Genomic DNA, 17,630 nt, shown 5'->3' with positions numbered 1-17,630 from the left:
AAAGAGTGGTGAGTGTGTGGAACGGGCTGCCGGAAACGATAGGGTCTTTCAAGAGACTGTTAGATAGGTACAAGGAGCTGAGAAAAATAGAGGGCTATGGGTAAGCCTAGTAATTTCTAGGGTAGGGACATGTTTGGCACAGCTTTGTGGGCCGAAGGGCCTGAATTGTGCTGTAGTTTTTCTATGTTTCTATGAATTTATGAAAGGTAATTGAATTATTAACTGTGTTACTCTTCACAGATGTTGCCTGACCTGCTGATCACTTTCAGCATTTTATGTCACATATCCAAGATCCACTGTACTTTTCTGGGAGATGCACATGAAGACACTGATTCACGATAGTGTCACCCACCACATACTGCAGCTGAGTAAAATATAAAATTAAGGGTGAGGAAATGTCAGGCAGAAACAGATCGGTCACTGACAGGTTGGGTGCTTCTATTTAATGTTAAAATTACACTAAATATAATAAGATTTCTTTATTAGTACATCGAAACACACAGTGAAATACATCTTTTGCGTAGAGTGTGCTGGGGCAGCCCACAAGTGTCGCCACGCTTCCGGCACCAACATAGCATGCCCACAACTTCCTAACCTGTACGTCTTTGGAATGTGGGAGGAAACCGGAGCACCCGGAGGAAACCCACGCAGACACGGAGAGAACGTACAAACTCCTTACAGACAGCAGCTGGAATTGAACCTCTGTCGCTGGCGCTGTAATAGCATCACGCTAACCGCTACACTACTGTGCCTGCATATATGCTGGCTACACTATTAATTGCTGTTCAATCGCAATGCCACCACTTAGAAGTGATTAAATGCCCAAGTAAATTACAACTGCAGTTAACAATGTTTTGATCAAGCAAGGAATCATTTGAGCATGCCGTAATCGGAAGAGGAATTGATCTGTACTGCTGTGACATGCGTTGCTGCTGCCAGTCGTACACAGTGCTGACTGCAAGTCTGCTGCCCGTCCTCTGGGTTCAAGTGCCACAGGTGCTTTGTGTTGCTGTGCGTCTTTAGCGAGGACAAAAGGAAAATAGACTGCAGTGTTAAAGAATATGCTCTCTTTATTAAGAGTTTTTTCATTTTTTATAACCAATGAGCTAATATAAAATTGTCCTTTGTGAACTCAAATGAACCAGATCGTTGTCATAAAATTCTCAATGGCTCTTGTGGCTATTGTTGAGTGCTGCTTCAATTCAATACAAAACAAATGACCTCTTTTCAGGATGTCACAAGTCACAAAGCATATGCATGGTACAAAGATGTGTTCACTAGCTTTGAGGCAATGCAACAATCTATTGCAATAAAAGAATTTGCAGTAACTACTGTATAAGGCTGCCAAAATTCAACCAGTGATAGTAAAAACACAACTTAATTTACAAAAATTATTACAGTCATTTAAGGTTTTCTGCCACTACTTAACTGTTTTTAAAAGATGAAAATACAACCAAATACATACCAGCTGCATATAAATTTGAAACAGAATTGGAAATGAGAAATTTGCCAGTTCCCAATGACTTCAATCAGTCACCCACATTTTAGAAACAGTAGTGTATTCAAAGAATAATCACTATAATTCACAATCAAATAATTTTACTGAAAACTGGGTAAATGTAATTTTTATTTAAGCAGCTTCTGACACAGATGTTAAAGACAGATAAGGGGCACTGAATAAATCACAATAACACCACTGCTGTGCCCCCATCACTTGGACAAGGTTCCTAATAGTTCAAATAGGGGAACGAAAGCCACTTCAAGATAGAACTCACCTCCTGACCAGATTAGCTTTGGGAGTGAATTCGTCAGTGAATTTTACAAGAAGTCCAGCATAGTTTTCATTGCTCAAAATAAATTATGAAGGAAAATAGCACTGGCATCGTAACGTTTACCCAACAAAAAGGAACAAACTTAATGGAACGTTCTCACAGACCATTAAATGAGCACAATTTATGGGTAAAGCACATCACAGAGGCAGTCCCCAGAAGGAACAGCATCGCACGTTGGGAAACTGATGAAAGCAGAAGTATAACAATGGCTACAACTAAGGATGGCTGTTGTTATTTTAGAATTAGTAATAATTCTCCTTCTACTCCTTTACAGCTAGGTGACAGTTCACACCGTGCGCAGAAAGTCAATGGGTGCAATCAGTTGCGCTTTTAGAAGAGGTCACCAAGGTCCAGCTGCCGGAATTTGTCCAGATTGTAGAAACAAGCCTTCACCACTCTGCCACCGAAATATCTTGTATTCAGGTCAACCACAGCTGGAATAAGAGCAGAAAGGTTTGTGAATTTCTGGACATGGACCCTTCCGATATTTTAAAATAAAAATAAACCTGTTTTACAGCAAAGCCGTTAGCAACGGAAGAAAGCGCTTCACACAGAGTAAATTGGTATTGGTTTATTATTGTCACTTGTACCGAGGTACAATGAAAAACTTGTCTTACATACCGATCGTACAGTTCAATTCATTACACAGTGCATTGAGGTAGCACAGGGTAAAAACAGCAACAGAATACAGAGTAAAGTGTCACAGCTACAGGGAAGTGCATTGCAGGTAGACAATAAGGTGCAAGGTCATAACAAGGTAGATTGTGAGGTCAAGAGTCCACCTCATCGTTCAATAGTCTTATCACAGTGGGATAGGAAATGTAGTCACCAGTTAATTATACACGTAATTTTAGTTACAAGTTTCCAAAATACAACTGATTATTGCAGTTGACACTAAAATAAGGTGGTGTAGTGGACAATGAAGGTGGCTATCAAAAGTTATAGGGAGATGTTGATCAGCTGAGCAAGTGGGCCAAGGAATGGCAAATGGAGTTTAATTCGGATAAGTGCAAGGTAAAATCAAAACAGGTAGGAGTGAACGGCAGGGCCCTAGGGAGTGCTGTAGAACAGAGGGACCTTGGTGTACAAGTACATGGTTCTCTGAAAGTCGAGTCACAGGTAGACAGGGTGAAGAAGACCTTTGGCTTGCTGGTCTTCCTCAGTCAGGGCATTGAGTATAAAAGTTGGGAGGTCATAGTACAGTTGTACAGGACACTGGTGAGGCTGCACTTGGAGTGTTGTGTTCAGTTTTGGTTGCCCTGCCATAGGAAAGATGTGATTAAATTGAAAAGAGTTACAGGACTTGAGGGGCAGAGTTACATGGAAAGGAAGTGGTTGAGGCAGGTACAACTTTTAAAAGACAGTTGGATGGGAAAGATTTAGAAGGTTTGGGCCAAATGCAGGCAAATGGGACTGGCTTGGATGGGGCATCTTGGTCAGCATGGACCAGTTGGGCCAAAGGGCTGTACAAGTCTATGAACTCTATTGGTAGATCCTTGCAACATATAAAGAGCTCAGCTCAAACAAAAATGTAAGTTTTTAGTTTTTGGAAATTGACTCATTTTTAAAAATACTAAACAATATTCTGCAGTTGATGGCAGATGTCAAAGGTACAAGATAAATATTTGTTATACAAACAATATTTACACACAAGGATTAAGGACTTTGGTGAGTCATACTGTGTAGGACAAATCCAGACCACTTAAAAGAAAAAAACAAGTTCATATTTTACTTAAACCCATTCTCATATAAATTGATGAAAAAACACATCTTATTTAGCAAATTGCTCTGCTGTGGAAGAGGAGTGAACATGATACAACCTGATCTCTAACCTGATGTGGCCACCAGCATTAGATGCGGTGCTGGCACATGTCAAAGCGAAGACCTCTCTACTATTTTAAAAGCAAATTCTGAGAAGCACCCATAATCTTAATTTATTATATTCAACACAGTCAAAACCCATCTTATGTTAATATTTAGAGCAGTCCCTTGTATCTGCAGTTTCTTGTGTGTTCATGTTAGTATTTCACCATCTATCTTGTATCTCCTAAACATTTTATCCTCTCCACACAGTACCAACCCTTGATTGAATTAATGATTTGCCAGAACTGGAGAGATCTTCATAACTCTCCAGTACTTCACCCAATTAAGGATAGAATAGAACATAGAATAGCACAGGAACCACAATGTTGTGCTAACTAATTAAATGATGATGAAAATAGGAATTGGCCAAAAGACACCTTGAACCTCTAGGAGACTTTGACGACTATATTGGGGGAAGGGGATGATCTTGTCTCAAAATTAGAAGTTGGCCGTTTACTACTGAGATGATTGAGATTTAAATGTACTCAATAACTTGGCATCCACAGCCTGAAAGGTAGACGATTCCAAAGACTTACAACCCTTTATGTAAAGAAGTTCCTTGTCATATAAAATAAGATGTAGGAGCAGAAATAGGCCATTTCACCCATTGAGTCTGCTCTGCCATTCAATCACGGCTGATTTTATTTCAACCTCATTCTCCCACCTTCTTCCTGTAACCCTTAACCCCCTCACCAATCAAGAACCTATCAATCTCTGCCTTAAATACACCCAATGACTTGGCCTCCGCAGCCCTCTGTGGCAATGAATTCCACAGATTCACCACCTTTTGGTCGAAGAAATTCCTCCTCATCCCAGTTCTAAAGGGACGTCCCTTTATTCTGAGGCTGTGCCCTCGGATCCTCGACTCTCCTACTAATGGAAACATCCTCTTCACATCTACTGTATCCCAATCTTTCAATATTCTGCAGATTTCAATGAGATCCCCCCTCATCCTTCTGAATTCCATCACGTACAGGCCCAGGGACATCAAACACTCCTCAGTCAGGCCATCAAATGGCCTATCCCATACCCTGAAACAATGCACCCAGCCTTAGGCTCTATCCCGTCAAACTCTCTCAGAATCTTGTACCTTCAACGAGCCGCTGTTTGTGCTCACAGTTCACATCGGTAGACTACTCAACTAAATGGGCATCATGATGAATTTAAAGTCCTGCTCTTGTGCTATTCCCACAATTCTACACTTCACTAAGGGCAGTAGATAGAGGTCAATAGTTATTTTCTTCTGTTACCCATTGTACATTTTAGCTGCTTCCTGGCCAAAGCCTCCTCCCCACAGATCAGTGATCTGATCTGAGGCGTCCTTGTTCTATATGACTCATCTACTAACTGGGAAATCTCAGGAGGATATGGTTATATTCTCATTTAGAAACATTTAGTATGCAGTTACCTTTGATTGCAGACTCAACCCGTTCAAACTCCACAAATATTCGGACTGCCTCATCGTCAGGTGCTCCTGGAATCTGCAAAAGTACACAAAGTTACCACATGAAATACCAAGCCTTCTGATTGCCTTTGAGAGGACAAAACATAGGTCAGGCAGGAGTGAAAGGACAGGACAGAGATCGTAGGCACCAGATCTTGGGATACGATGAATCTGGTGTGCACCTCTGGCAGCCATTAAAACCACAGCCAACAATTCTCACAGAAAAACTGGGGAGATCTCCGTACTCTAACACGTCTTCATTGATTGAGGTTATGGCACAGGAGTGCTAGGGAGTTTTGTGCAACAGCATGAAGTTTAGTCCTGTGAGATGTGAATTTAAAAACTGCATCTGGATTTCTTTTTTTAAAAAGTAAGAAATAGGAGCAGGACGAGACTATCTGCCCTTCGAGCCAGCTCCTCCATTGATCTTTTATCTCAGCACCATTATCCTGCTCTCTCTCTCTCTCTCTCTATATATCCCATAACATCCCAAAATCGATTAACAACCATTTTGAATGAACTCAATGACCAAGCCCCACACTCCTCCAGAGACTCATCATTCTCTGCATGAAGAGATTTCTCCTTATCTCGGTCTTAAATGGCCAACCTCTTATTCTGATCCCTGGTCATAGACTCCTCAGGCAAGGGAAACATCACAGAACAGTACAGCACAGGAACAGGTCCTTCAGCCCACGGTGTCTGTGCTGACCACGATGCCAATTTAAACTGCACTTGGTCCATATCCCTCTGTTCCCTGCCTGTTCATGTGTCTGTCCAAATGCCTCTTAAGTGTTGCTATTAAACCTCCCTCAGCAGCACCTTCCAGGCACCTACCATTTTGTGTAAAAAAAACTTGCCTCAGATCTCCTTTAAACTTTCCCCCTCTCACTTTAAAACTCTACCCTCCCTGCATCCAGTTTGTCAAGGCCCATAAGAATTTTGTAAGTTTCAATGAAATCTCCTCTCATTCTTCTAAGGTCGAAAGAATACAGGCCCCACTCGGCTCTATTTTGCTGGGCAGCTGCTTTAATTTGTGTCAGCTTTTAGGGTGGGGAGGTTTCATCTGTAAAATCCCAGAATAGCAAGATACTTAACATGAAGGAGCAATGGAGAGGTTCCAAGCAGCCATTGTCACTGCGGACATTATACTCTAAGCTTCAAACGGCAGCAAAGCCACAGTGACCTGGATGTGCTCAAGTAATTCGAAGTCAACTCTAGTTCAGTTAGGACGCCCGTTTCACATCTGACCTAACCTGCCTCCTCTCCACGGACTCCGTCTACACTTCTTACTGCCTTGGGAAAGCAGCCAACATAATTATAGATCCCTCCCACCCGGATATTTCCTCTTCTCTCTCTACCATTGGACAGAAGATACAAAAGTCTGGAAATTCGTATCACCAGGCTCAAGGACAGCTTCTATCCCACAGTGCGATAGAAGCTGTCCTTGAGCCTGGTGATCTTGAACTCTTGAATGGAGCTCTTGTATGATGAAGATAAACTCTTGACATCCCAATCTACCTCATCATGGCCCTTGCACCTTATTGTCCAGCTGCACTGCCCTCTCTCTGTAACTATAACACTTTATTCTGCATTCTGTTATTGTTTCTTTTTTTGTACTACCTCGATGTACTTATGTATGGAATGATCTGTCTGGATGGCACGTAATACAAAGGCTTGTCACTGTATCTCGGTACACGTGACAAAAATAGACCAACTATCAATCACTGCCTCCAGGAACCGTGACCATCACATCAACCTTTGGTGTTAGACTTGCTGCAAAAGGTACACTGAGGTACTAGAGCGGGCAGCCCTCCTCTTTGGGAACTGGTTACAAAGGACGCAACTTTCTGATGCCTCTTTACTAACAGACACACAACAGGATGATCAGACCTCAACCGGCGGCTCATCCTGACCAATACAGTGGTGAGGGCTTCACAATTAATGTCTGACACTTGCCTCAGCGCTGTCCAGTCACTTGTTAAAAGTAAAGGTGATGCTGGAGAGGATGACCTTACTCTCTGCTACAACATTCTCTGCTTGTACACTCTCTCAGTGACCTAGCCAGCAGTTCTACTTCCTCACCATTCCAATCCTGACCTCCAGTGCACGTCTGTGTATCTGTGTCTGTGTGCGCGCGCATCTGTGTGGAGTTTGCGTGTTCCTCGTTTCAGTGTAGGTTTCCTCCCACATCCCGAAGATGAGCTGGTAGATTAACTGGCCACTGAAAATTACCCGTGGAGCAGGGTAGGAAGGAATTGGTGGGGAATCGATGGCCATGTACATGAGACGGGACTGATGAACGAACCAGCACAGAACTGATGTGTTCGAGTCTGTGCTGGAAACTATGACGACTTCAGTCATGGTTTTAGTGGCACCTCACACAAGAAATGTCATTGCTCATGGCTGTGAAACCACACTTCAGCATCAGTGACTGATTTCAGGGAGAGGAGAAAATCAGAATCAGCCAGAATCCAGGAAGAGACAAAACATCTGATGTGAATCTGCAAAAGCTGCAGAACCACCACAACGCCAGCTAATGTCTGTACAACGTGCACAAGTTAAGGGAGTGTGTCAACGTCAGCTGATGTTCAGCCAAACGGCACTCTTCTGGGAGAGGTTCCATCTCAGCTCCAACAGACATCAGCAGTCGGTGTGCCAGGTACCACAGCTGCAGCTTGACATCAGTAAACAGATCTGTTCCTGGAAGCTGAGCTTTCTCTAGGTTGAACTGATTATGTCACAGATATGCTAGGTCAAGCTACTTCATGAAAACAGCAACAGCAAATTACCGCAAGCAGCACCTTGTATTTCAAGTGTTTTATACTGAAAAGGAAACATTGAAATTACTGCCTTTCTGACATTAAGCCCAGAAAATCTTTTCTAATTTTGAGAGCTCGTCTATTTCTCAACAGAACAAAATGTTTTGCTCACAAGAAGTTATTTTCTAATTTGCATTAAGCATTGTAAAAGGGATAAAATATTCTACCTCCCTAAACACAATGCATTAAGCAAAAAGCACAACAAAGACATTTTACATGATCATACCTCAACAGCAACAATGACCTATCAAGTTTATCTCTGGGTGTTAGTTCAGGTAAATGAATGAGTGTGAAAGAACACTGATATTTGGGAGAGTTCGAGAAACAAAAGCACATCATTCAAGCTACAAACCAAGCTCTACTGCTTGACTGACACATTAAAGATATGCATCAGAAAGTACTCAGCCTATTCAATAATAGACAGAATATGTTTAATTTCTCAAGAAGCAACAGCACCAACACTCTGCCCAAAGACAGCAGTAACCAGTGTCACTACCGTCATACATTATGGCTAACCAATGACCTGTATACCTCCCAGCCCTCAGGGGCAGCACAGGGCAGAGCTCGTCAAACCACTGCCTCACAGTGCCATAGGCCCAGGTTCAATCCTGACCTCTGGGTTCTGTCTGTGTGGAGTTTGCACATCCTTCTGACCACGAGTTTCCTCCTGGTGCTCTGGTATCCTCCGACATTTAAAGACGTGTGGGTTGGTAGGTTAACTGGCCACTGTAAATTGCCCCTAATTGAGGAGATTGAGGGGGTGACCTGATAGAAGTATGCAAGATCATGCAGGGCATAGACAGGGTGAAAGCACAGTTTTCTTTCCCCCCCAGGAAGGGGTGCTAAAAACAAGAGGGCACAGGTTTAAGATCAGAGGTGAGAGATTTAAAAGTATCTCCAGTATCTGCAGTCTCTTGTGTCTCCTGATGTGAATACCCTGACAGTCTTTAGACACCAAAGGTCTTTGATCTGCTTGCAGATTCAATTCAAAACAGTTCAAGTAATTAGAAAAAACATTTTTTAAAGCCCAACATGTTAATTCAAAGCATTCAGCAAAATGAAGGAAAATATATACAGTTGATCCCCATGTTACAGTGGTTCAGGTAACCGAAATTCACTCATACAGAATTCACAAATCACTACCAAAAAATCTGATACACAGAATAAAAATTCGCCCTCTCAGAATTTATGCGTCAATTTTTATTTTATTTTCACTCATATTTCGTGACGCAAAAGCAGATGTGATTTTGCGTTACGGAATTCACAAAATGAACGATTTTATGGGAACACAACATCCCAAGCCTACCCTGTAATGTGGGGTCACCTGTAAACCATTCACCTGCACCTTTTTCTGGTCAGGCCAACCAACCATCCTGTTCAAATGGACAGGGCCATCCCTGGTGTGGGATGCACAGTGCACGCAGTCCCTCACCTCAATACATCAGGGCTCCACCTCAGATGCGGTGGCAAGTCCAGCATCAGAGCAAGAGGACGCATCAGCTGGCATCCGAGCTCCAGATTGTCTCTGACTTCTGCGCTTCCGTACACAAGCGTGAAAGCCAGAGGCAAGCCCACCAGTGAAGAGAAGATTCTCCAGCGAACTGTCAGTCGCAGCTGAGCACAATCCAGTCCAATAATTTAAAGCAAACTTCAGAGTTCCTACCTCGAATATGACACACTTGGTCACTTTGCCGTACTTTTCACACTCTTCTTTTGTTTCACCTTCCAGATCATCATCGACTTCACCAGCCCCCACCATATTCTTATAGAAAAGGAACCAAATACAGGCCAATGAATGTAAAGAGCCAGTTTCACATCAATGACTCTGTCTAAGGTTGTGATGCATCATTCATTTTACCAAGATATTTTGTGATATCTAAATACAGCTTCAATATGTTGCAACAAATTTAATCTTAGATGATATGCAACCTTTTTCTGAATGGTTTTGTCACAGAAAAAAATCTCAGGAATACTGTATTCTACTTCAAAATGCAACTTCAAAAATGTAAATGAAAAATCAAAAAGGCAGAATCTGGGAATCTGAGATTAGAACAGAAAATGCTAGAAGCACTCAGCAGGTCAGGCAGCATCTGTGGAGTTCTGATGAATCTACAACCTGAAATATTCACTCTTTCTCTTTCTGCAATCGTTACCTGCGACTAAATGTTTCCAGCAGCTTCTGCTTTTAGTTCAAAAAGGTAAATGCACTCTTGGATACCACGAGCCACTGATCTCCTACCCGAACCTCTCACACAAATGTTGCAAATGTGAGTTTCAGCTACCAGCAAGCTTTACTTGAATCTAACAAAGAAGGCTATTCAGACCATGCTGGTTGGAGCAGGTTTGAAATATTCACAAGGTCAGGCAGCATCTGTGCTGCAAGAAACAGAGTTAACACACTGATTTCTTTCACTAGAACTGAGAAAACTTAGAAACATAACATGATTTAAGTTGTAATCACCCCTCTCCATTTCCTGCAACAAAACACGTTTATAGGTTTTCACAATCTTAAAGCCTTGACCGTTTCTATATCCACAGATGCTGCTGACCTGCTGAGTGGCCCAAGCATCTTGTTTTTAATTCTGGTTCCCAGAATCTGCAGTTTTTTGTTTGCGGAATAAACTGAAGTTGTGGATAAACATTTACAATATGTGACATACAAACTTTTCCACTGTATTTTGTTTGTGGATTTTGTGGTTAGTAAAATGTAGGTGCTCTGTGCAATGGATGGATGAACTGTCTACTAATCCAAAAGGCTAAATATAATTACTTGAGATGAAGTGGTAGAATTTATCAACAATATGACATGCATAATTTTTTTTTTACACACACATTGAAAATACAATAGGAATTTCATATGAATTATGCATGGGATAATTAACTCAAACACAGTAAAATGTCTGGAGTTTGGTGCCTGATAGTGTTTGGACATTCTATTGGGCAATTTCCCAATTCAAATTTCATCTAAAAACACAAACAGGTTAATGTTTTTATTCCTTACCCGCAGTAGAACCACTTTTGTGGGATTTTTCAGGATTTCTGTCAGTGGGTTTGCTTCAGATTTCTTAGCAGCTGCAGGCATTTCCACTGTTAAAGCAACGAGATTACATAAATTCAAGCATTTATCACATAGCATCAGTCTCCATTACCTATAAAACAGTGCTGCTGGTATTTTTAAACCCAAACTAGCTCTCACCGAGTAGCCCTTCTATTCTCCCATGAAGTTCCAGCAACATCCTACACAATCATGTATCAATCCCAAACTAATCCCACTGCCTCTCAATGTCATGACAGAATCTGACCCCTGGGAACATCTTATTGACCTGCACTTCATAAGTGCCCTTCTCTTAGTGAAGTTTGAACAATGTAATCAATACCTCCTTTAGTGAAGCCCTGCATTCTATTGACTTGTACATCAGATTTATGCATTGTTGTGGAATTTTGGGGAATATTTAATAGAGATATATATATATTCCTTTATACCCTTTTAGCATTACAATGGGAGGATGTTGCTGGAACTTGATCATTTGGATGCCAAAGAGAGAGCACAGACCCCTGGTATTTAGTAAGTAGTCATGTTCTTAACAGGAGGTTGTTTCAATTGAACAAAGTACATTGAATCACAAATGAATTTCATGCAACTCATTATTCAGTTTTTATAAATTGCAAATACGGCAGCATCTATGAACTTTTAGCCTCTCGAACAGGGGTACCTTTCTCTGCACTGTCACCAACAATGATCTTTCCTCCTCGTTTGCTTGTCTTCTCCACTGACAGTGCTGTACTCAACCCTTGCTCATGCTTCCCCAAGCCTTGCCCTTCACGGAAACCATACTTCTGCATTATTTTGTGTGCCACTGTACCCCTGTCAGAAAAAAAGCAGAAGCATGCTATAAATTAAAAAAAATCTGTGATCAAGGGATGCTGTAGCTTTTTGTTTGGTTTTCTACCCCATCATCTGAAGATTCTTTACAGTTGCTGAGAATCCATTGCAGAGAAGGTTTTATTTCTGTAAAAATTACTGCTAATGCACGTTTGTGGGCAGATGCCAGTTGGAACTGGATTTAGAATGTTCCAACGCTACTGCCAGAGTCTAGTTCTCATGAGGCTGGGAATCAAACACGAATTCCCAAATGGCTCCATGAATTCAATCTCAAAATATTTAGTTTATTTACCAAATCAGTTCAAGCATTGTACTGGCTCCTGAAAGATTCTGAAAACAACAGCACCAAGTAGGTGGAAGTACACTGGTCAGTGTGGACATGATGGGCCGAAGAGCCCGTTTCTGTACGATTCTAAAGTGAGCATATTTTATATCGCACTTTATGGCTTCTTAATGACATACTTTGTAATCTTCCAGATGACATTAGAGACTAAAAGATAATTTTGCTTTGAATCAAGTTGACAATGCACGCCTTCAATAACCATTGCAGGCACCAAGGTCATCTGTGGTGTCCAAACAACATCCAGCTGACCAATGTTTGATGAATACTGAAATACGCCATCAGGTGCAGCAACTGTTCTGGCCTGTGGATGTGAGAAATAGCATTTGTGTTTTCAAAATGGCATCACAAGGTGAGTCTTTGCAGCAGTTCTACATGAGTGCAATCTGTGCAAGACAGCACACTCTGTGCATAATGATTCAATGTCCAATTGCATCATAATCTCACCCCCTGTGGGTGAACTAATCTACAGGGGCAGTGGTACCCCTGGGAGAAAGAACATGTAAATGCAGGTCAGTCGTACCACATAGCATCAGATCGCAGGTGTGCAAGCAGAATACTGGAAATTAAACAGTACATTAATAATTAGGTATAAAGATTCTGCAATGTTGAAACTGAAATGCATGCATAGACATTGTATTGTGCTCAACACCCTAACCTAGGTTGCAATTGCTTTGGTTTTAAATATTTTTTTTCCAGACCAATGCTGCCCCCATGGTTGGGAGTAGCAATTGCTTGGTGGAGGTACCAGCAGTTCCAAAAGCTTCCAATCTTTTCCGGCGCGGAAGGCAGCGATTCCCAAGATGTAGCTGTGGAAGATGGCAACAACTCACAGTTTGTGAGTGAGCCCTGATGGAGCTCATTAACTGACTATCCAGGGCTAAGCCCTGATACCTACACCATTGACTTTCCAAAAGGATTCTACAAGTAATAAGTAGGAAGGAAAATGCTACTGTAGGATGAGCTACCAGAGCCACCTCTCTGGCAAGTATGTAGCCTAGATCTAGGTGGAGTGAGTGCACTTGTCGGGAAGGTCAACTGTGACTCAATTGGTAGCAGCCACGTCTGAGTGAGAAAACTGCGGTTCAAGACCCACTTGTGGTACGGACACAAAACTTGGGCTGATCCCATTGCAATGCTGACTGAGTGAGCACTGGAACTCAAGCCATTTGGATGAGGTGGTACACAGAGGCTATCTGCTCTCAAAAGATCCCATGGTCTTATTTGGAACAGAAGGGGAGTTACACCCAATGTGCTATCCCTCAATATTTATCCCTCAATATTTATCCCTCAATGATCACCTGGTCACTTGTGGGAACTTGCTGTGAAGAACTGGCTTTCGTGCTTCCTACATGATAACTATGTCTACACTTCACAAGCTCTTGGCATGAAGTCAAGAAAGTTTCAGTAGAAATACAATTCCTATTATTATAGTGCATATGACACAAACTAGAGAAGTCCCACACCACCAGGTCCAAGAACAGCTACTTCCCCTCAACTATTCAGTTCTTGAACCAACCTGCACAACCCTAATCACTATAGTTTAGCAACACTACGACCACTTCAACCACTTTGCACTAAAATAGACTTTGTTTTTTGTTCTAATTGTGTTTCCTTGTAAAAATTGTGTATAATTTATGATTAACTTATGTTTTTCTTGTGAATGCTGCTTATATGATGGCGGCACGGTAGTGCAACGGTTAGCGTAACACTACTACAGCGCCAGCGACCCGGGTTCAATTCCCACCGCTGTCTATAAGGAGTTTGTACGTTCTCCCCGTGTCTGCATGGGTTTCCCTCCGGGCGCTCCGGTTTCCTCCCACATTCCAAAGACGTACGGGTTAGGAAGTTGTGGGCATGCTATGTTGGCGCCGGAAGTGTGGCGCCACTTGCAGGCTGCCCCCACAACACTCTACGCAAAAGATGCATTTCACTGTGTGTTTCAATGTACATGTGACTAATAAAGGAATCTTATCTATGTACCTCTGATGCTGCTGCAAGTAAGTTTTTCATTGCACCTGTGCACACATGGACTTGTGTATATGACAATAAACTCAACTTTAACTGTGTGGCACACACGTAAAAATTTGTTCAATTCTTTGAAGAATTTAAGATTTCCCTTTCCAGCTGTGTAAACAGCTGTAATGTACCAGCATATATAAAGAAATCCCTTCTCAAGGCGGCTTGGTGATAATGAGCTTTAAGTTTTAGGACCATTTACTCTTTCCCAGTGAGTGAAAGCATATCCGCTCTCTGAATGTTAGAGACCTCTGTATTAAAGGAACTTAGGCAATCTGAAACCAATAGCCAGTAGAAAACTGTTACGCTGTCTCTGATTGACGGAGGCAGTCTCGGGGACCACAACAATGGGTGAAATGGGAAACGTTGCATGGATACACCTGGATTTTGTTTTAACTTGTAATTTAAATACAATTGTTGCATCTTCTCTACACTGTATGCTGAGCCTGGTTTAGAAGTGATGACCAGTGACATTGTCATACCATTTCTTTACCTAACATGGACACCTCCTTCTTCAGGGTCAAAATGTCACCAAAATAATGGAGATCCCCATTTATACCACAGCATAACTTCCTAATTTTCTTCAAGATAAAGCTGTTTATTAGAAGAGCAACATCAGAAAATGCTTTCCCAATAGGGAAGTTTGTAAATGCTTTGGCACCTTCATTGTTAACAGCCATACCAGTAAGTGCTCAATGTCACACTTAGATTATACTCCCAAGGGACAAGAAGCTTCATTGTAAGGTGTCATTTAAGGACATTATTGCTGTGGATTAACCAGTAAACATCAGAATTAATTCCGTACCAAGAAATTACATAAATTAGAAGGAACTTCAAGGTGTTCGTGTTGCCTTAGAATGAGAGATTTCTGGTGACCTACATTATAATTTCAAGATTGCGGCAATTGATCTAGTATGTTTTCACTCTGATACAAGCACTAGAAATATTCAGCAAGTGTGACAGCAGCTACAGAAAGAGAAACAGTTAACATTTCAAATCTATGGCCACGTCTCATTATCTGCAGCCAACTCAAATAACAGCACTCAATCACAGTCCACAGAAACTACCTGACATGCTAGGTATTTCCAACAATTCTGCTTCCATTTCAGATGTTTGACATCTGCAGTATTTTGCTTTTATGTTTTCACTGTGTAAACCAGGGGTCACAAATTTAAAAACTCAAGTAATGGGAAACAAGAAGTAAGTGACCTCTTTGCGCAAGGCAACCAGCATGAGGAATAGAAAAGGAATTTACATGCACTGCATAAATGGACTCAAAAGACAAGTAGATCCAATTTGGTAAAAACATGAAGGACATGATGAGCAGGCAGAAATGAAAATGACCTCTGTTCCAAAAAAAAAATTCCCAAGCTTCTACAGTCAGCAGAGCAGTTTACAGCTCAAAGGGATAATCCCCAATTAGAAAAAAAAACACTTAGCTGGCCACCTCATCTCTGTAGGTGCTGAGGTTTTTACTGTACTGTGTACGTTACAGGATTTTTACTGATTGCAGGCATTGATCTGTTTCAAATTCAGTGAGGCATAGCACAAGTTGCACAAAAAATGCTTGTTCATGGTAATGAACAGAGTTTAGGAATATGCAAGCTCTGACCAAAAAACATGAAGCAACATTCTTCAACAATAAAATCAATTTGTTATGAATGTCACCAAAGAAAAAAATGCTGACCACACATCATTTTGGCAAAGATATGATTTTAGTTTGCTTACCCCATGTTTGCGATGAAGGAGTTGGTTGGTCCGGGTGGGGACCGTGGTCTCTCCGGTTCGTCATAGACCGGCGGAGGAATGGCAGCTTTGGCAGGGGCGTTTCGGGACCTTGAGTCCTCCTCGTACTGGAAAGTTGGAATGACTTGCGTAAAGTAAAAGAAAATGCAAATTAGCGTCAAAGACTACAGATCAACATTTTCTTTTCCCTGAAAATTTTCCTGAGAGTTTTTTAAAAAATGGTACAAATTGTCTTTCATAATAAGTTATACAGGTTGTAACTCTGGTCTGGCATTCTGTGGTCCAGCAACTCCTGCAGTCTGGCATGTTTTGAATGTGTAGTACAGATCTGTACTAATTAAGTCTGTCCAACTGAGTCCCAATTAAGTCCCAAAATAAACTAAGATCTGTACTAATCTGTAGCTCGTTAACTCAGTGATTTCAGCTGACAGTGTTTCAGACTTACTGAAACTTCAAGTTACAACAGTTCTCGAGAACCCTCCAACTTCCCACAACTGTCCCACCACACTTAAAAACAGTTCTCCTCATCTCCACTTAAGATATCTTAATTATTCAGATGTACATTGAAACACACAGTGAAATGCGTTTTTTTGCATTATGAATATGCTGGGGACAGCCCACAAGTGTCGCCACTCTTCCAGCACCAACATAACATGCCCACAACTCCTAACCCGTACGTCCTTTTTTTTGGAATGTAGGAGGAAACCGGAGCACCCGGAGGAAACCCATACAGACACGGGGAGAACGTACAAACTCCTTACAGACAGCGGCCGGGATTGAACCCAGGCTGCTGATACTGTAATAGCGTTACGCTAACCGCCATACTACCGAGCCACCCTAAAAACTTAATCCTCCACCGGTGATGTCAAGCCTTTGCCCTGATTTTTGACTCCTCTGCTAAAGAAACGAAATAAGTCCTTTCTATTTACTCTAAGAAGCACTTAAGTTTGATCAGCATCCATTCCTGCTGCATTATCCTCCTGTGTCATCCAGCAAATGAAAAGCAAGTGCATTTACATTCGAATTCCTCAACAAATTAGAATTGGGAGGAGGAAAAACAAACTCTTTGGAAGCCAAAGCTTCCCAAGACAGAGAGAAATAACAGAGAAGCAGGTTATCAGCATGAGGAGGTGTGGGGGGGTGCGGGAAATGAAACCAGAATGACCCAGAGTTTGAGGTCAGTAGTTAAGTAAAGTAATCAGAATCAGCTTCATTAAAACTGATTTCTACGAGGTGAAATATGTTGTTTGCAGCAGCAGTACAATGCAAAGACAAAGTTACTATAAATGACAAAATAACCTGTCTCTTGAGATCTTGATACTTCTGTCTTCTCTAGGCAACTTCTAATCAACTCAAGTAGTTGCCTTGCTATAGGCCATTCAGCCTCTCAAACCTGTTCTGATTTATTAGCTCATAACTTTTTTACCCAGAGGGTGGTGAGTATTTGGAAATGAGCTGCCAGAGGGAGTGGTTGAAGCAGTTATGATAACATTTAAAAGGTACTTGGGCAGGTACATGGATAGGAAAGGTTCAGAGCGACGTGGGCCAAACACGGGCAAATGGGACTAGCATAGATGGGCATCTTGATCAGCATGGACCAGTTGGGCCGAAGGGCCTGTTTCCATGCTGTATGACTCTATGACTGATCTGCATCTAAACTCAATTCTCTCCCTATAGGTTTCAT

The 17,630-nt window shown here is 41.7% G+C and overlaps 1 protein-coding gene across 1 annotated transcript in view; it reads right to left on the bottom strand.

Moving 5' to 3' along the window:
• Positions 1-1,052: 1,052 nt before the first annotated feature.
• The window catches only part of rbm17 (RNA binding motif protein 17), a 36,732-nt gene continuing 20,154 nt past the window's right edge, over positions 1,053-17,630 (bottom strand). The window contains exons 7-12 of the mRNA XM_052033776.1: positions 15,929-16,070; positions 11,672-11,823; positions 10,960-11,045; positions 9,622-9,720; positions 5,104-5,176; positions 1,053-2,266 (exon numbers count right to left, since the gene is read on the bottom strand). Of these exons, the coding sequence (XP_051889736.1) occupies positions 2,163-2,266; positions 5,104-5,176; positions 9,622-9,720; positions 10,960-11,045; positions 11,672-11,823; positions 15,929-16,070 (656 nt within the window). The 3' untranslated portion in view covers positions 1,053-2,162. The remainder of the gene's footprint in view (positions 2,267-5,103; positions 5,177-9,621; positions 9,721-10,959; positions 11,046-11,671; positions 11,824-15,928; positions 16,071-17,630) is intronic.

The sequence above is a fragment of the Pristis pectinata genome, chromosome 19 (assembly GCF_009764475.1).
Source record: "Pristis pectinata isolate sPriPec2 chromosome 19, sPriPec2.1.pri, whole genome shotgun sequence".
NCBI lineage: Eukaryota > Metazoa > Chordata > Chondrichthyes > Rhinopristiformes > Pristidae > Pristis > Pristis pectinata.
The sequence above is the reverse complement of the archived record's forward strand: the minus strand, read 5'-3'. Positions and strand labels throughout refer to the sequence as shown.